The sequence below is a fragment of the Pseudopipra pipra genome, chromosome 17 (assembly GCF_036250125.1).
Source record: "Pseudopipra pipra isolate bDixPip1 chromosome 17, bDixPip1.hap1, whole genome shotgun sequence".
NCBI lineage: Eukaryota > Metazoa > Chordata > Aves > Passeriformes > Pipridae > Pseudopipra > Pseudopipra pipra.
The window spans coordinates 14546223-14565451 of NC_087565.1; the positions used below are offsets into that span (position 1 = coordinate 14546223).

At 53.3% G+C, this 19229-nt stretch overlaps 3 protein-coding genes across 14 annotated transcripts in view; 1 reads left to right on the plus strand and 2 right to left on the minus strand.

Moving 5' to 3' along the window:
• The window catches only part of PHF20 (PHD finger protein 20), a 67770-nt gene extending 62847 nt beyond the window's left edge, over window positions 1–4923 (plus strand). For all 7 annotated transcript variants that reach the window (XM_064674366.1, XM_064674367.1, XM_064674368.1 and 4 more), the window contains 2 exons: window positions 574–757; window positions 2274–4923. In XM_064674366.1, the coding sequence (XP_064530436.1) occupies window positions 574–757; window positions 2274–2416 (327 nt within the window). In that variant the 3' untranslated portion in view covers window positions 2417–4923. The remainder of the gene's footprint in view (window positions 1–573; window positions 758–2273) is intronic.
• Window positions 4924–8306: 3383 nt separating this feature from the next.
• Window positions 8307–12243, minus strand: SLA2 (Src like adaptor 2). Of its 4 annotated transcripts, XM_064674380.1 has the most exons (8): window positions 11565–12243; window positions 10967–11084; window positions 10768–10867; window positions 10547–10633; window positions 10195–10298; window positions 9499–9648; window positions 9228–9351; window positions 8307–9130 (listed from the first exon to the last, which is right to left on the minus strand). In XM_064674380.1, the coding sequence occupies exons 2-8, from the start codon at window positions 11052–11054 to the stop codon at window positions 8983–8985; spliced, it is 801 nt and encodes a 266-aa protein (XP_064530450.1). In that variant the 5' UTR covers window positions 11055–11084; window positions 11565–12243; the 3' UTR covers window positions 8307–8982. The 4 variants fall into 4 exon arrangements, with proteins under 4 accessions (XP_064530450.1, XP_064530449.1, XP_064530447.1 ...); XM_064674379.1 differs by having other exon boundaries at window positions 9228–9303; window positions 10768–11084; XM_064674377.1 differs by having other exon boundaries at window positions 10768–11084.
• A 2604-nt stretch (window positions 12244–14847) lies between these two features.
• NDRG3 (NDRG family member 3) overlaps window positions 14848–19229 on the minus strand; it is a 59819-nt gene continuing 55437 nt past the window's right edge. For 2 of the 3 annotated variants that reach the window (XM_064674383.1, XM_064674384.1), the window contains 3 exons: window positions 18836–18871; window positions 18695–18746; window positions 14848–16382 (listed from right to left, as the gene is read on the minus strand). In XM_064674383.1, coding sequence (XP_064530453.1) covers window positions 16204–16382; window positions 18695–18746; window positions 18836–18871 — 267 coding nt within the window. In that variant the 3' untranslated portion in view covers window positions 14848–16203. Of the gene's footprint in view, window positions 16383–16882; window positions 16922–18694; window positions 18747–18835; window positions 18872–19229 lie in introns of all 3 variants that reach the window. The other variant, XM_064674382.1, reaches the window with a different exon arrangement.

Here is a 19229-nt window from a genome sequence, read left to right on the forward strand (position 1 = left end):
GAAAATATTTTATTTCTTCAGTCTAAAAGAACCATTTTCTACATCTTGTCCTATTTCAGCAGAAGGATGAAAAAAGTAGACAAGTAGAATCAACACTGTTGATGGTGTGGTCATGTTTTGTAAAGGGTGGTAATGCTTGAGATGCTTCAGTGAAAGTTTTAGTAGAATTGAGATTAGATTCCTTAAGGAAAAGTCTCTTCTCGCTGCAGAATTGTTTGCTCTTTAGCTGATCACTGGCAGGTGAAAAACGGCCTCAGCATTCCCTGGGATGCACAGATTCAGTGCAGAATCTTCCAGATGCAAGGTGACAGGGACATAACTACCCATGTGTGTTACCTCCAGCACATCAGATGCTTGTGAAGTGCAGAGAATAGTTCTTAGCAGAATACCTATAAAAGTATGTCTGTATTTAGATCCTCTTGCCCAAACCAGTTTAACAGTAGTGTCTGGTCTGTGTCTCTCCCCGCTGGCCCGAGATGAGCTGAGCGCTCAGCACGGGGGCCTGGGAAGCCCAGAGTTTGGCTCCCCAGTTCTCTTCACTGTAGCAGATCCTCATGTGTGCATCTCTGCCAGGTGAGAGAGGCCGTGTCGAAGAAAGTCTCTCCAGAGGAAGCGATTGAAATGAAACTCATGGAGAAAGGCAAGGAAGGAGTTGTGAACTCGCAGCTGCAGTGGCAGCTCAATCTTCTAGCCCATGTGGAATCTCTGCAAGATGAAGTCATACACAGAATGGATTTCATTGAGAAGGAGCTAGATGGTAAGTAGTATTTAAAAGAACATTTAGCTGAGCTACCTGTTCAAAACATGTTAACCAGAATTTTACTTCTGCAGACCTACAAAGAGATAGGTGTTTCTTTATCACATTTCCTATAGAAAATAGATACGCTGCTGATGTGGGGGGTGGATTTTCAAACAAAGAGCAGAATTTCACAGAACAAGTTCTAGTTAGGTCATCTCTAAATAGCTGCATCAGATGTCTTTTTGCTTTCAGGTTTTTGTCATTTTCCAAAACTCTTCTGTGTATCTGCACTTCCCTGTTCCTCGGGGCCTTGCTGTGTCAACCCATTCCAGGTGGCTTCTTCGGGCCACAAGGCTCTTATCCCTTCCTATCTCTTCCAAATTCTTCACTTAAAGGTCTTTTGAGATTTGTTTTCCTAGTAGTGGAAGACTTGTAAACCCTTTGTGTTGGATTAAATGATCCAGGATAGTTATTTCTCTTTACATTGTTGAGTCTCATGGTTGGTTGTGTAGTGGTTACAACAGCAGCTTTTCTTTCAGGGGTGTTGGGAACACAATCTTTGCCCAAGTAAGAGCCCTCCCTTTATAAGTAAGGTACTGAAAAGCCGAACAGCTGAAGGGATATTTCAGGTAGTGAAGATCAGTCAGGCCTGTAATCAATGCCTGTTTCATAAATGAAGCAGCTCTGGGTCCCAAGAGTTGGACTCTTTTATGTGCTGCTGAGCAGGGGGCTGTGCAAGGGATTTCTGCTCTGAGCAGGCATCTCACTGCCAGGCTGGGCAATGCCCACCAGTTCTGCAGCAGGTCCTGCCCCTGGGCTGAACTCACCTGTTGATCTGGGCAGTGGTGGTGGCTGCTCTTGGCAGAGCTTTTTTTTCTGTCTTCGGGGTTTCAGTCTCCATCTGGTGTCAACATCCCATGAACTCATCACAGTTCAACCTGACCACCTTCCTTGTTGGCCTGTTACATTGTCACCTGAGTTGTCTTCTGCTCAGTGGGATTTCTGGTTCTTGTCTCCCACTGAGAAGCTTTAGAGCAGGAGTTCATTTTCCTTTTACCCCCATTTGTGTTACCCAGTTCTATGTGTCTTGGCCAGTTGTGTTCTGTACTGATAACAGATTTCTTTCATTACCACAGTCCCATCCTTTCAGGATCTTCAGTGGTATCTAATGGTGATCCTAAAGGTACTCTGATGGTATAAACTACCTGTACCTCAGTGTCCTTGCTCTGGAACTGACACAGATCAGAGGATGTTTAGCACCAGATTTCACAATATCTGGTCCTGAGTTTTCCTTTCCTGCTTTTTCCTAGGAGCATCAGCTTCCCTCCCACCCCCATGTGAATTATTTTGTCATGTATCAAAAGTTAATTGGTGTGAGGGGCCTGGTTTTCTGATTTCTCAAATAACCAAATGTGAAAAACATTGCTCACTGCTTTCTTGAGATTCACAAAAGATTAAAGAACTCCTGTTTTGTGACTTCAGATGAGCTGTTTGCTGAGAACTGCAGTAGTGACAGTTGTGGTTTTCTTTGCAGTTTTGGAGAGTTGGCTGGATTACACAGGAGAGCTGGAACCCCCCGAACCACTGGCTCGACTGCCCCAGCTCAAACACTGTATAAAGCAGCTGATAACGGACCTGGGCAAAGTGCAGCAGATCGCCCTGTGCTGCTCCACGTGAGGCTGGGCAGGGGCACTGCCACTGGGCACGAAGCTGGAGCAGCTCTGGATCTGTACATCACGTTGGCATGCTGGTTGCATGGGATGCAGATTGACTTCGGGGACTTGTGCAGAAGTGTTGTTCAAAGAACAGCTAAAAGGTTATTTTGGGTTTATTAGGCAATTACAATGCTGTGGAAGAGGCCATACCCTTGTCTTCAGAGGTTGGATGTCGGTTGATAAATTATACTTAAATTTTCACTCCTTAAAAGTTGCTCACTGAAACGGTAGACATGTTCATCATTAAATTGACTAAAAATTGTGCCACTGAAGAACAGAGTTCCAAGAGCCAAAAATGTTTGGTTGACAGAGGTTGTAAATAACTTTGTTTAAGTGACTCGTGTCATGTTTTATTCCTTCTGGTTTATGCATACTAGCACTCAGTATTTAATCATTAGGAAATGTTATAACAGTTTCAGACTTAGTAAGTATGAATGTCCAGCTCTTAACTATAAAGTGTTATGTGGAGGTTTGCAAGTAACGGTGGTCTGACCCCCACTTCTGTTACAGTAAATAATGTAGCAGGAGGTCACAGGTGGATTGCACTTATTTTCAGAATAAATGATTGTTTTCCATATTTATCCTGTCACTGTCACATGACTTGGTACTGGGGAAGCCCATGAACGTGGTGTTTATGTGCATTCTTGAGCTCTTTGATCCAGCCATCCTGTGCCTCCTGCAGCAGGACGGAATGTGCCGGGAAAGGCCCGGAGCTGCGCTCCCAGCTCACTGCAGCATGGTCTGTCATGGATGTGATGTATTTTCTACCCATTTGTTAATAATTGCCATTCCAGTTATATTTGGAAATGTAGACTTTTTGCAATACTCTGGACGTGTTTGTTGTAAAGACTCGCTATGAATGTGTGGTTTGGGGAATCAGTTTATTTTATATTGGTGTAAATAAAGCCTCAAGATCTATGCATGAGGTGCTGTCCTCGCAGACAGCGAGTGGGTTATTATCTTAGATGGTCTGTGTTCACAAAATCCCTTTTTATACCTTAAGTTTTAATTTTCTGGTTTGTACTTTGTGAGAGCAAGGTGACAATGCTGCTGATGTTCAGTCATGTTATACAGAGTCTTTGGAAAGTCGTGAGTATTTGAGAAGTTCAAAATCTTTCAGCTGCAAATCACCACTCCTGAAATAATGGCTGTGACTTTAGTTTTCCTTCCCAAACCTTGCTGAGTTCAGTTTCCTGTGGAACGTAGTAAACTGGTTTTGCAGTGAGAAGGTGTCCTTAAAAAGCTGGATTTGTTACCTTGATTTTATTGTGTGCAATGGTACTACCAAAGGGTAACATTCAGGCACAGTTTTAATGGAAAGGCCCATACCTGTACAAATCATTAATTTGGAATATAGATCTGTAATATGTGTATTCTGCAAAGAATAATGTAAACTTGAAATATCCAATATTGTTGTAGGAGTTACAGTATCTACACAGTCAATATTTTATTTCCTTCAGAAGACAAAATAATTAGGCTGCTCTAGGTAGTAACTAAGGCTTTTGTGCCAAGATTCAGTTCAGGGAATAATTTGTCTCAGTTTTATAGTACTAGTTGGTATATAGTGAATACAACATATGTACAGCAGAAAAGTAAACTTACTTTTCTGTAGCACAGTTGGAATAAAGCTTACATGGTATTTAAGGATCACTTGACTCTCTGAGGATGAGACCATTGCTTACACCGTGGCTCGTTCCTGTCAGACCCCCTGAGTTCACGTGTAGCTCTAGAGCAGGTCACAGTGACCAGACCAGCAGAGCAGGATCCGAGCAGCCCCCCAGCCAGGAGGGAATGTGTGGGGTGGGTTGGAGCAGACAGGAGCTCCCTGGGTGCTGGCTGTGATCAGCACTCCTGCCACCCTTGCAGGACACAGCTCAGCTGTGCTCCCAGGCCCTGGCAGGCTTCTTGCTCCAGGGGAGAACAACTTCTCAAGCAATGGCTTCTGTGTGCTCACTGTATGTTTTTACTTGTCAGTTAATTTTTGCTCAGGGCAGTACTGGAGGTTTGGAGAAAAAGGTGGTTCCCATGGGTAGATCACATGGCAGATCCTGGAGACTTGTTTCCCTTCAGTAGTGCTGGGGAAGCCCTTACAGAGAAAGACTGAAAATATTTATTTAAAATAGAGTAGCACTTCTGATCAGGAAAGATTCTTCATTTGTGCTCTGCCTGGATTCGTTTCTGTCCCTGTTTTTGCAAGTTTCCACATTGTTGTAATTAACCTGAACCAACTGTTCAGGCTGACAGGTCACTTTTTTGTTTCTTTAAATCACTGGTAAGTGAATGCAACGTGGAGCCTTGATGAACTGAGCAAACATTGCACTGTGGGTACATATGCGTGTTTGTCTTTGTTGATGCACTATTAGAACCGAGGGGCTGTACATAGAATTTTGCTTTGGAGCAATATTTGCAAAACTTGAAAACTTCTGTATCTTGGTGTTTGGAATAAATAAATAGGTTTTTGTTGGATAAGTCTTAGTAAAGTCTTTGTTTCAATTAATGATTGCTCAATAAAATAACTTTGGACTTTTTTGCTTGACATCACATTGAAATGCAGGTATTGTAGTTTGTCAGGTATATAGAACTTAACTGTTCCTGAAGTCTGGAAATTATTGTTTTCCAGATTTTTGTCATATAAATCTGGAAATAGGCAGACTGTTATGTACTGGGTTTTGTTCAGTATTGTTTAATGAGGAGCTTGTACATTTTATTCCCAAATCCTAATATATGTAATGGATTAGTACCCGATACGTGTGATCTGACCCTCGTCTTTGTTCCATTTGGATGAGCAGCCTGGCGGGGCAGAGGCAGTGCAGGACTAGGGATGGGCTGAAGGAATGAGCTCATGCATTTGAACAATCCATACAGAGAAAACATGTGGGCATGGGAAGGAGAGGAAGCTGGTGAGTGCTGGAGGAGCAGCGTACCTGGCACAGGCTGCCTGAAGGCAGGGCAGGCATTGGTGTGCCTTCAGGTGCATTTCTGGTTCAGTCTCTTCCCTGTTTCCCTAGCAGGAGAGCAAGTGTATTCCCTGCTCCTAACAAACTTTCCTTTCTAATTTCTTTCTCAAAAAAAAGCCACTATTGTAAAACTGGATTTTAAGGCTGGAGGGCACATTGCTGCTGGAGCCTGGTTTGTGAGCCACTGGTGGCAGATCCTGGCGTGTCTCATGGCTCGTGCAGGTCTTTGCTGATCACTTACATGTCAAAATTGGGCTTTGAAGTTGCGGTCTGAATTTGACATAATTCAGTGGTATGTGTGCCATGGCTTGCCATGTTTTCAGGAAAGTGTGCCCTGGGATTTATTTTCCTTGCCTGGTCTGAAGGCTCCTGCAGATGCTGACTCTGGCAGCAGAGGCTCAGTCAGCTGTCAGCCTGCCTGTGGTAGAGTCACCTTGAAGCTGCTCAGCCGAAGAGATCAGACACAGCCACGTTACTGTTCTCACTGTTAATTGCCCAGAAGAGGATCTGTGATTGCAGGATCTGGTGTTGATCAGGGTGCAGCCCATGGCTGGTGCTGGTGCTCGTTGTGCTGGCAGTGCAGCTGCCCTGCTGGCCCTGGTGCTGCATCCGACTGCAGGAGTGCTCGTGCCCGGGGCTGCCTCTGCTTCCTCGGCAGAGTTCTTGAGCACTGCAGGCCACTGCAGTGGTTCAGCAGTGTTTCATATCTGTGTGCTTAATCCTTCAGGGTGCACAGCAGCTCTTGTGAAGGAACTAGGTACAGCTCTTGTTCTGGGTAAAACCTGCCACAGGTACCCAGAACAAAGTCCTGTTTGAACAGACAAGATAACAGTACATACCACATTTTCTTTCCTGGTAGAGCAGAGATGCAGATAGAAAAACTGAGAGCAAACCAGCGAAACTGGGATTCATCCTGTCCTGCAGCGTGTTGCTGCTGGTGGTATTTGTGTGCCGTCAGGTTTTTGGACAGGAGGGGCTGGATGGGGCCATGGATCCTTGGAATGCTCCACACTTGGGCCTGAGGCCCTGCATGGCCCCGTTTCCCATCGAGGGGGGGGAAATGTGAGCTACATTGGGCTCAGGAATAGGAGCTGTGTGTACCTCCTGGGCTTTCAGACTGGTGGCTTTTAGTCCTAGAGCTTGAGTACAGACATGGCAAGGGACACTAGGGAAGGAACTGCTCCTAAAGGGATGGTTTCTGTGCCCTCTTGTGTCTGTTGGGGTGAGGGTTGGCTGGATGCTGCCCTGAGCCTGGGCTCCAGGCACAGCTGTGTCCTTTGCACGGAGGCTCAGAGCTGATGGAGACACTGCCTGCTTTGCAGCTCCTCTTAATCCCTTCAGAAGTCCCTTTGATCCCAGCAAATGCTGGGCAGGTGCTCCAGGGAAAGATGCTCAGTTTGGTTTGAGGGGGATGAAGGGCAGTACATAGTCTTGTCTGGCTGGGTCGCACATCTGGGTGTCAGTAGATACTTGTCACTTCAGAGGGGGGTGGTGACAGGGCTCTGGGGAAGGTCGTGCTGCCCACAGTGTGGCTCACGTGGCTACAGCTCACAATCCCCTCAGGAGAGAAGCTGGGGAAGAAGCTGGGAAGCTCCTCTCCCTGTGAGGGTCCTGGGCAGTCAGAACACCACCAGGGAGGACCTGCTGGCTCTCCAGGGCTCCAGCTGTGGCTCCTCCCCTGCCCTGGCACTGGTGGGTCTTGTCGGGGCTTGTTGAGTCCCTTCAGAGCCCTCGGTGTCCCTGTCCTGCACTGCCTGGGACAGGAGCGCCTCCACTGCTGCTCCTGGGAGCTGTTGGACCCACTCTCTGCTTCTGTCACCTGCTAAAACCTGCCTTGTACCCACGGGGTTCAGAGGCTGCAGTGTTCAGCCCTGGGAGGCAGGGAATGGGGCTGGGCCATTTCCCAGCATGAGTGGCACGTGCCCAGAACAAGGAGCCCTCAGGACAGGGAAGGTGGTCTCAGAGGCTGCTGCTGATGTGGCAGGATTTGAACAGCCTTTCCAACCACATCTGTCCCATATTACCTGGCTCCAGGTTAAAAATAACAGGAGCAGCAGCCTCTTGATTGTGGCAGTAGAACCACCCATGTGTCTAAATGCATCCAACAACCTGGGTGCATGGTGGAGGAAGGAGACCAAGACCCTCCTCACTTCACACAATGTGGGTCAATGGCAAAAGTAAAGGATGCAGAAACCCTCTTGAGTTGCCTCAGGGGCCCCAAGGGTGACAGCAGGAGCAAGGCCAAGGCTGAGGGGCAAACCCCAGCTTCTGTCCTGTGCTGAAGCCACCTGGGCTGAAGGTTGGGGCTGAGCAGGTCTGTAAAGCTCTAGGCAGAGAAGGAAATGAGAAAGTGATGGTGGGTTGCAAGAGTGAGCTCATCAGACAGGAACAGGAGGAGGGGATTGGAGCATGTCCAAGCCTGGGGGAAGGGGGGTCCTGCTGCACTGGCCTTGGGGTGCAGAGGGGGGAGGAAGAGAGAGGGGATAGTGCCGAGCAGTGAACCCTGTGGCCACAGAGGAACTCCTGCTTTGCTGATAAGGGCCTGTTGAAAGTGGAGGCTCAGGAGTGTGGCTGCTCTGAGGTGTTTCTGCTGCTGCCCAGGCCCCTCAGCCCCGTGGGGTAGCTGAGATCAGGGTTGCACGTGACGGTGGTTTGCATTCTGCTTTTCTGAATCTACTCCTGGCACAGACCTGTTTCTTCCCCCATCATTCCTAGAACAGCAGTTGTGACACTAAATTACACTTTTAAACCTCTTAGGTTCATAAATTTGCCCGAAGAGAGGGCCAGCCCTGACCTGTGGCTGCTCACCCCAGCTGGGGGCAGGAGCAAAACCCCCAGGCTGTGGTGGTGAAACAACCCCAGGGACAGGTCACAAAGTGTTCACCAACTCTCAACTGTGAAGGAGATGCCTTTTAATTGAGACACTACAGATGATTATTGCTGCATTTCCAGCAGGATCCTGTTTTATGGAACTTACAATCCATCTGTTAAAAGGTTTAAAAATCATCTGCTTTGAGCACAAGTCAGAGGCTTGTTTCCCCCCGGCTTCTGGTCCCAGCAAGCAGATCAGTGAGTTGGGGGGGGTGAGAGGATGAGGGTCTGTGGCTGCTGCTCACAGGCCCTTCCTGCCCAGGCACCCACACCCAAAAATGTTTGAGCATGAACTTGGGGGGTCTGACGGGGTTGGGCTGTTTTTCCACGTGGGCCAGGATTTAGCCTGTTGGGCGTTTACATCCTCTCTCTGCTGCTGTGGCAGCGCAGATGCCAGGAGCGTCCTGTTGCAGCCTGTGGGGCAGGCAGGGCTCCTTCTCTGTGCAGCCTCTGCCGCCTCCTCCTCCTCCCAGGGGCTCCGGGTGCTCAAACATCCCATCCCAGAGTGTCCAGCTCGGGGGAGGACGGGCCCTCGGGCAGCCCCTTCCTCCTGCACTGGTGCCTGGCCCCACCTTGGTGTGGGCTGTCCCGGGCCCAGTTTCCCCAGCACCGAGGAGCTGGGGATTGTGGCTGAAAGCAGGTGAAGGCTGATCTGGGGGATGGGTGTCCAGCACAGGCTGTGGCCAGCTGGGGCCTGTCCTCAGCTGTTCTTTGCCCCTTTCCCTGCGGGGTCTGGCTCAGGGTTGTCGGTCTCCGAGAGGAGCAGGTAGGAGCTGATGGCTTCCCGCAGGCCCAGGCTGAAGGGGGAGTCCTCCGGAGGGGATGCGTTCTCCGAGAGCAGGAGGGAGCTGCTCGGGGCAGATGGGGCAGTCAGCAGGCAGCCCCCAGAGCTCGTGGGTCTGGCAGGGCTGTGGGAGCCCCAGCTCCTGCCCTGGATGTCCTCACCTGTCGATCTTGTCCCAGTGCAGCGACGGTTTCTTGACGAGAGGCGGTGTTGGAGCCGGGGCCGCCCTCATGCCGTCTGTGGAGCAGGGCTGGCTGAGGGGGCAGCACAGCCCCGCGCTGAACTCTGGGCACGGGGCCAACAGCATCAGCATCGGCAGCCCCCGGGCACCTGGGCAGGGGGGGCTGCCACCTTCTCCCCCTCCCTCCCTCCGGGGCACGGGGCATCTCCCCACACGCACGGCTCAGGGTGCTGGGGCGGGTGGGGCATTACCAGAGTAGTGGTCCACCAGGCTGTGCAGGCTGGGGAAGGTGAGCCCGGGGGAGATGTAGATCCAGCCGTTCTCCAGCCGGTGGATGCGGTAGTGAGTCACCGAGGCCCAGGCAGCGCGTTCCCCGCGGCGCAGCGACAGCGAGTAGCAGCCTGGAGGGCGCGGGGCCGAGGGCTCGTGGCTGGGCTGCCCTGGGCACCCACCCCGCCCCACCGCCCTGCCTGGGCTCTCTTACACCCTGCGGGGCTCTGCCGTCACACAAGTGGTGTCACCCTTCTCCTCTTGGAGCTCTGCATCCCTGTGCCAGCCCCGTGCCGTGAGGACCTCCAAACCAACCCGGGGATGGGGGAGGGCTGGGACAACAGATGTCCTTAGTGCCTCAGCCATCTGCACCACGGCACCCGGCACGGTCTCCCTCACAGGGTCCCCTTCGTGTGGCGGGGCCCTGTTTCATTTTGTGGGCTGAGCTTTATCACTTCCCTTCGTAACCCAAAGCTGTAGGAAGCCGATGGTGGTTTGTTCTTTTGAGGCCCCGTGGCAGGGGCTCAGCACAAAGGGAGAGAGCAGCAACACCGAGGAGCAGCCCGTGGGGAGGGCCATTGCCAGGAGGTGTGAGCGAGGGTTCCCTCCCCCTGCTCCTTGGCAGCCCACGGGGGAGGACTGGGAGGGGAACAGGAGCCGGGCCCGAGGGCTCTCACCTCGCCTGGTCTGGCTCTCCCGTATCAGGAAGGACCCGCTGTGGTTGCCTGGACGGAGCAGCAGTTCCTCCGCCTTCTGCCGACTGACGCCCTCGTACAGCCACCTGTGCGGGCAGGGGCGCTGGCAGGGACCCCAGGGCACAGCTCGGGGTGCAGCAGCACATGTCCTGGGGACACTTCAGCGCGCCGGGCCACCTCCCCCAGCCCCAGCACTGCTCCACGGCCCGGGGGGAGACGCAGGGCAGGAGGCCCTGGTGAGGTGGCCAGGGTTTGGCCTTGGGATTGGCCACATTCTGGCGGTGGGGCCATGTCCCCGGGACCCTCCCTGGGACAGACCCCACCCAGCATTTACCCGTGCCTGATCTTGGCCACACAGCTGCTGGGGACGTGGCATTCCTTGCCAGACACCTCGGACACCACCAGCCACCACTCGCCGTCCCTGCAGGGAAGAGGGATGACCTGGCCTGAGGGGCTGGGGCTGCAGGGTGCGGGAGGAGACCCGCAGGGTGGATGCCACGAGTGTGGCCCCACGGGCTGGACGCTGGTCAGCTCTCACTTGGTGCGGTGACTTACTCGGAGAGGATGCGGAGCTGCTCCCCCATCCTCAGCACAGCGGCCACCCCCGCGCCGGAGGGGAAGTCACAGAGGGCCAGGGCCTGGAAACTGCTGGGGGCTGCAGGGAAGGTGAGAGGGCTCAGAGTTTCCCCCGCAGTGCCAGCCCCAGCTGGGGCGGGAGGACCCGGCACGAGGTGGGGGTTGGCCCAGCACTTACCTGCCTGGGCCGGCAGCGGGGGCTGTGTGGTGTCAGCAGATGCTGATGGGATGCTGAGCGGCTTCTCCCGGCCAGGCAGATTCCCCATCCCTGGGGTTCAGCCCCTGGGCTGCTCTGTCTGGGAGGGAAGGAGGGCCTCAGGCTCATGGGTCACATCCCCCGCCCTGTGTCCTGGGTAGGGCATTTCCATGGGATGATGCCAACACGGTCCAGGGCAGGGCTTTGGGCTGGGGCTGAGCCTGGCCGGCAGCTCCTGGGGGAGCCCTTCAAGGAAACCACCCTCCCACCACCACAGAGGGTGGGATGTCTGGGGACTGCCCAGGATGGGGCATCTGCAGCCTCTGGCCAGGCTCACTCTCTGCATGCTGCCATCCCACCCCAGCCCCCTGTCCCCCAGGGCCTGGGGCACCTATCCCAATGCCCCAAGCTGCTGGTCCCCAGGGGGATTCAGGGACTGTGGAAAACACCTGTTCCAGTTCCTTGACCATGGAGAGGTGCAGTTGGAGCTGTGTGTGACCCGGACCCGTCCCGGGCTGAGCTCCCCTCCTTCCCTGCCCTGACTCTGTTCCTGCTCTAGCGAGAGGTGAACGCCACTTACCTGCCTTCCACTGCTGTTACCATTATTTGGGTGCTGTCAGGCCCGAGCAGCCATCGGCCAGCTCAGCCCTCCCTGCATGGTGGAGCCTCGGGACACCAGGGTGCACGGGGACCCTCTGGCACAGTGGGTGGCAATTGCTGCCCTTGCCAGACCCTCTGGTCCACCCTCAGCCCACTCCAGGGCTGGGTGTCAGGTCCCAGCGCTGGGGCTGCTCCCAGCGGTGCTGCCGTGAGGGCTCTGAGGTGCTGCAGCTGCGGTTGCTGCTTCCTGTGACGTGCACACACTAGACCGGGTTTCTCCTTTTCACTCAGTCCCAGGTCGCTCAGCTGAGCTCCCTGGGGCCCTTGGTGTGGGCACCAGGCCCAGGTAAATACCTGTGGGCACTCAAGGTACTGGGCATTGCATGGGATTTGTGGGTGGGTAAATGGGAGGGATGGGCAGCACATGAGAGTGGGAGCAGAGCTGACAGCAGGAATTGTAGGCTGAGCTGGACATGCACCATCCCCAGGGTGGTCTTAGTGAAGGGGGGGATGTCCCAGGGTGTCTCCTCACCTGCAGCAGCACCAGGGCCAGGTGCTGCCCTCAGTGGGTGAGTGGTGCTAGATGTGCTGGGCAGAGGGCAGTGGTTGGGATACTCATGGGCATGCACAGGTACCTTGCTAGACAACACTGCCCTACAACCAGCACTGCCCTACAACCAGCACTGCCCACTGTGCCCACCCCAGGCTGGGTTACGGGCGGGAGCAGCCCCAGCTCTGTCCCATCCCCACCCTCAGCCCATCCAGGCCCAGCAGCTGCTGCTGGTGTGGGACCATTCATTGCCCAGACTGTGTGTGTGGACCATCCACCTTTCAAAGCACACACTGCTTGGCTCAGCCAGCACCACCTCCGCTGCCCCCATGCTCCCCGCCCGTTCCCCTCCTGCTTCACCCCCCGAGGTCAGGACCCTTTGATGCACACAAACATCCACCCCCCCAATCCTGCCCAGAGGAAGGTCCTTGGGATTTGCTGCATAGCTCATGGCCCAGCTATGCAGTGTGGACTGTGTCCCCCCCCGCCATTTCCTGCCGTGTCCCCGCTGTGGGAGCAGACACTCGGCAGCCTCCTGCCACAGCTGCACGTCCTGCTACTGTTTGTGCTGAAACTTGAAAGTTTCTGGTCAGCTGTAACTGCCTTGACAGTGTGAAATGCACTTGAGTTCAACAGGGCTTCTGGGCCTTGTGCTGCTCTTGGGGCTCAGGCCCCTCCCCCAAGCCTGCCTGAGCTCAGGCAGTGCTGTTTTGCAAGAGGTTGATTATGTTTGGGAGAAGATTCAATCGCTCTTGGAACTGGTGGTGCAGCACCATTGGGGTCCTTTTGGATGCAGGGGACAACCCTTGGTGTGCCATGACCTGCCCTCCCCACATCCAAGCCCTGCTCTGGGCTCAGGGCTAGAAAATAAAATAGGGCCCCAAGTTCCCCTCCCCAGCCTGAAGTGGGTAAAGTGGCTTTCTGGCAGCACGTGGATTTCTGGGTCAGCACAGCAACTGAGGCCCTGCAGCCCCCACGCAGAAACCTCAACCCATGGCTGCAAGTCACACTCTTCTATCAGTGACCCAGAGCTCTGCTCAGCCAGACTCACCCTGTGCTGCTGAAGGAGACACTTAACAACACAGAAATTTGGCATCTTGGGCTGGACGTGCCACTGAATAAACCTGCCCTAAGGTTTTAAGAAATTGGGAATTCAGTGCTAAGGGAACGGGAGCATGGGAAAGTGCTGGCTCCCTCTGCCTGTCCTTCCCTGGCTGAGCCCCCTCCACTGGGGCACCCCAGCTCCCAACAGCAGAAAGAGATCAGGGAAACACTCCACCATTTTATAGGGACTTACTCCAACCTCCCTGCTGCTCCTCAAGGGGTGGGAATGCCCATCCATGCCCTGCAGCCAGTGGCATCCAGCTCACACCCCAGCAGCTGGGTGGGTTCAGGACCCCAGCCCAGGAGAGGCCGTCTTGAGCTCAAGCTCCTTGCCTGGATTTAGTTGGTGTTGTTCATGCTGCCCAAAGTAACACTGTCCTTTACTAAACTAATTTCTCACCTTGTATTTTGCTTTGATTTTTTTGCCTTTTTAACAGGAAAAGCACTTGCTTATGTAAAACCAAGTTTACTGTTCTTAGTTATTCTTGGGTAATAAAATCTATGGCAACCTTCACTACAGATCTTGCCTTGCTTCTGCCTGTGAGCCACCATGGCAACAGCACTCCCTGCTAAATCACTCCTCTTCCAAATTGCCAAAATCTCATCTCTGTATTAAGCTGAGCTCCTAGTCCAGGAGCAGCCTGGAGCTTGGTGCTCCACATCATCAGGAACAGCACTCGCCAAGCTTGCACCTGCCCCTGCTGCAGGATCATTTCCTCTGACTCATTTCCCTGTCATTTAAATATTGTGTTTCCTTTTTTTTGGGCTGGAGACAGGACAGTTCCTGGGTGCAGCCCGCTGGTGTTAGATCCCAGTGTTGCACCTACACTGGCTCCTCTCCTGGTGCTTTTCATCCAGCACCTGCATCCAGAGGCGCTGAACTTCCTGCTGTGCCTGGGGCCAGGTCTCCTCGATGGTCTCCTGTCTCCTTTAGATTCAAATGCCTGTTTGTGCTCATCCCTTTGCACTGCCACTACTCATTCATTGACACAACTGGCCAGGGTTTCCCATTTCTCAGCTGTCATTCAGTGTGCACTTCAGAAGAACACTTTGTCTCACTCCTGCAATGACCTCCCCCAAAGGTCTCATAGACAGTCCAGACATAGACAGCTCTCATAGACAGCGAGACTGGGACTAACTCGTGCCCAGCACCGTAACCCTGCTCCAGCCCCCATGGATTATGGTGACACCTGACAGCAGGGCAGATGTGCCAACAGACATCCTGCTGCCACCCAAACTGCCCTCTGCCCTCTCGTGTCATGGCAGTGGCCTTGTCACAGGTTTGCAGGTTAACTCTGCTCCAGGGAGGGCAGGGGGCTCTGAGCACTGCCTGTCAGGAGGTGGTTCTTGCCTGTGTTGCAGCAAACCTGTTGTTTTGTCTCCGTTCCGGACGTTTCTAGTTGCATTTTGGTAGAGGCCAGCTCTCTCCAGCGCCCTTGGACAGCCTCTGCCAGGGGCCACTGAGCCACCAAACACATTGTCCCAGTGCAGAGGTGCCCAGTCCTCTCCCTGCCATGAGGAAGGGTTTGCCTCTTGCTGCAGGAGACACCCAGACTGGCAAACCCAGAGGGGTGCAGGTTGCCAAGAGAAACACCAGGAGCACACGGGGTAACAATGAAACTCAGTTAGTTATAGCTTTATTCAATAACTGGTACAAAGTTCCCCTCAGGCGGAGCCTCCCAGTCCCATTCCCTACCTGAAATGGAGCAGAATGTGAGCGTGACCCTGGGAGGAGCTGGCTCCCAGAGGGTCAGGGCTGGTTAGCAGTGAGGAAAGGATGTTTTGCTCATCCATCAAGACCTGCAGCAGCCTGACCACTCATCCCTTTTCTCCCATTAACACCAGACCCTGGCATGCAGCAGGTATCTGCTGCCGACCCTTGGTGACCCGGCCAGCTGTAAAAAGGCAGCAAAATTGTGAATCCCACAAAGACAGTAAGTAGTACCTGCATAGAGTGTTCACTGCTCACCCTTCCGACCTGACTCACAGGAATGTGTCATTGCTGGCTGTCACTTACATTCCTGCCCTCAGGTAACTGCACCCTGTGCAGACCCTGCCTGGGCAGCAGCAGTGGGAGGCAGAGCTGGCAGTGCAGGAGATTCTGGGATCTTCACCTGGCAAGGGGCACTGCTTCCCATTTCACAACCTGCTCAAGGTTAAAGATTCACCTGTGCCAGCGTACAACAGTGATGACATGTCACTGCATCCTGCCCTTCTGCCAAGTCAGCAGAGGGTTGTGGAGGTGGTCTGGGAGCCAGGGCTGCTGGAGTTTAATCCCTTGTACTTGGTTAATAGTGCACCTTGTTAGTGGAAGTTTACTGGTAAATTATTTGCTCTTTCAGGAGGCTCAGGTATGAAATCACTCTGCTCCTTCTTAACACACACACAGATGAGATCAAGACAGTATTCCTGACCATTTGTTTTTCTCATGGCTGCCTGGCATGTGGGAACACACAGACCTTCCAGTGGGCTCTGTGCCCCAGGCACAGCTCCATACAGAGCACTGCCTGCTCCAACACCTGGAGTGCCACATCCTTGTGGTCTTGCTTTCCCACGTCCCACCGATGCCATACCAACTGCACCACAAGGGTCCTTTAGCAGAAGCACAACTAGAAAGCAATTCTAAACCTCACAAAGCCACAGAAATTATATTTAAATGAAGAGGGGAGACAACGGCTGTCATCTGGATTGATACACAGCACAGACAGGAGGTGGCATCAGCATGTACAGTAATGGGACTTACTAAGACCGCGGAATGTCGACGAGTTTTAAAGAGGTTCTGATGCCAAGGGAATACAGAAAGGATCAAAGTAATGCCAAGTACAGACTACCAAGGAGGTGGCTGCTCGGATGGGCATGCACAGGTTAGAGAGAACAGTTAATGCCATGTTGGACAAAATGCTAGATTCTGAGTGGGTTCAGTGGGGCAAGTGGAGCTGTCTAAATCCAGAAGAGGGGCTCCTGCCTAACAGGATACTTCCATGGTTTGAGGTGCAACCTGGAGGTCAATTCCTTCTGGGGTTCCAACACTTCCTTCGCCGTGGGTGCTGGCGTGGGAGCGGCTGCGGCTGCTCTCTCCGGAGCCCACGCTGGACGAGGAGTGGCTGCGGGAGCGCATCAGCCGGGTCATGCTGGCGGCCGGCACTGCAAGAGAGAGCACAGGCACTCAGACCAGGAGCAGCTCCTGGAGCCAGACCACAGTCACTAGGGCATGTCACTGGGTAAGCACAGAAAGAGCTGTACCCTTCGTGAGGAAGAAAACTCACTCTTCACTGCCAAAATTAAGTCTTTGCACGTCTAAAGCAAGATGTTTAAGGCCCAATTTCAAAAGGTCCAAGGTGAGCCAATGCCAGCAGTGTAACTGATCATTTGCAAGTGCAGTCACGGCCAGTGTCTGTGCAAACCAAGGCAGCTGTGGCATGGGTGACCTTTTGAAAGTCAGTCTCGTCACTCCAGAAAACCATGGAGCTGAAGTCATGCAACAATCAACAAAATACAAATGAAAGGTGGAAACCCATGGCACACACACAGTACAACGACCAGCCCACCCACAGCAGGACATGCTGAGACAGAGCAAAGCACCCGGAGAACAGTTCCACCCAGCACACAGAGCGGGGCCGAGGTGGACACACGGTTGGAGGTACCTGACTCAGTGCTTAGGTGGCTGAGCTGCACATAAGGGACTGGAAACAACATGAGACAAGGAGAGGGATGAATACAGGAAAGAGCCAATTAGTTGCAGCGTGTGAGTAGTGACTGCACTGCTCCTGGGACCCCCAGACACCTTTCCTTCCGCTCCCCACTCACACCTGTGCTGAAAGCTCCCAGGATTTGTGAGAACAGCTGCTAATGAGGCCCTCAGGGAGACACCAAGCTCACCCAAAAACTCATCAGGGCAGATGTCTGCAAAGCCTTTAGCTGAAAATCACAATGCACCTGATGACATTAACTCCCCACTGCACACCCCACACCTGCTCAACAGAGATGTTGTTTCCCTGTGTAACTTGACACAGGACAGATATCTGTGTCTTTGGGATGACAGAATCAGATTCCTGCTAAAAGCCTCCTGCAGGGCGTTACCTTCCACCTGCAGTGTCAGCACAGGAAGGTCCAGCTGCTTCAGCCAACATACAGCAGGCACAGCTGTTGGAGAACTGGCATCTGCATTTCGAGCAGTGCCTAGCTGTGATTTGCTTCTCCCTTGTTCTCCCCAAGAGAGCCGGCCTTGCTGACCATGCTCTCCAGTTGGGAAAACTATTCTGGGACGAGCCACTACTTCCGGAAGGAGGAAATTGCCCCCGTCCTTCCTCATAGCTGCATATCCTCTTGACAAGAGAGCTGACCTCCAAAGTGATGCTGAAGTCCTTCTGATGACAGCACTTGAGACTTTGCTAACACCAGGAACACAAGAGACATGAATGTTGAAATGCTCCCAGGTTGTGAGGCTGAGGGATCCTTCTCACACAGCATTTTGCTCTGCAGGATCAGGCGCCTCTGGCCAGCCTTGGAGAACATCAGTGTCCTACACTGTTCCTAACTGAGGAAAAGCACAGAACCTCCCGCTGAGCCCTGACCATGATGTGGCAAAGAACTGCTGGCTGTGTGGAGACCATTGCAGGTGGCACAGCTGCCACGGTGGCCATGCTGAGCGGTCAGCCAGTCACACAAACCAACTCCTTCCCTAACTCCAATTTCTGAAGCTTCATCATCCACAGAAGGGAGCTCCTGGCCCCAGCAGGCAAGATAGGGCTGCTGCAGTGCACGGGAGAAGCCCTTCTCCTGACATCCCCCAGTAGCAAAGCCCTTCTCAGAGGTAAAGGAGCCCTTCTCCTCTGGTCTCCCAGGAGCACCAAGGGAGAGAGCTGAGCAGCTGTTAACCTGACACACTCAGGTGACAGTGACTTCTGCCTCTAAGCACAGGGAGGAAGCCAGAGGGCAGGGCATGCACTGGCTCAAAGCACAGCTCTCTCTGGGCTCCCTGGGTGTCTCAGAAGTCACCCAGCTCCCTGTTCAGCCATTAGAGGGATTCGTTCCGGGCTATTGCTTATCCCTAGTGAGAGTCTGAGAGAAACAGGAACATCTGAGGAGAAAGGGAAGAGCCCTCATGTCCCCATCCCAGCTGTGGGGCTGCACCCTCCTTCCCCTTAGAGAAGGTTTGCACAGAAGAGTTGCTGTTCTTGGGAACACAATTTTCTAGAGTGGCACAAAGACGGACTTACAAGGTTTTACCAACACCAGCAACCAAAAAGGAGTCACCAACACATGTCAGGGAACAACACTGGTTTGCTAAGGCTTGTCAGCACACTAGTTGATTTTACAGCATGGATGGATCTCCTGGCAACCACACTAGATCAGGGGTAGGGACACAGATGCCAGTGGGCTTGGATGGACCAGAAAGGCTGAGTTCCCTTCATGACAACCCTGCTCCAAACCACAAAACTATATTTGCCACTTACTGTAGCCCATTCCCTGCACAAAGTACTTGAAGGCTTCAGTCAGCTTGCCGGGCTGTGGAAACAGAGAGGGTGGCTTTAGTGCAAGCAGAACAAAGGGCTCTGTACCATCCAAGTGCCCTGGGAGAGCCAGGTGTGTCTCACCTGAACCACCTGGGGCAAGCCCCCGCAGTCGGCCATCTGCAAGAGGAAACAAAAGGCAGGTTGAGCTGTCCTTCCCACCCCAGGAGGACAATCCCACACCACACCAGCCCTGCCCACCCGCCAGCGCTGAGAGCACCATCCTGGTGCTTCTGTCACCTCACCTCTACTGTGGCTTCTGTCACCTCACCTCTACAGCTGGAGCAAGGCTGGGTGACAGACCTTTTGGGACCTGGTGCTGAGGGAACCCCACACCTTGGAGGCCACGCTACCAAGCGATCTCAGGCCACTCTGTAGGAGGCCAGCAGTGACCCTCCACCACCTCTGCTTCCCCAGCCACTCTGCCCAAATCCGCCACTTTGCACTGCCATGTAGCAGCTGTCTGCACACTGCGGGG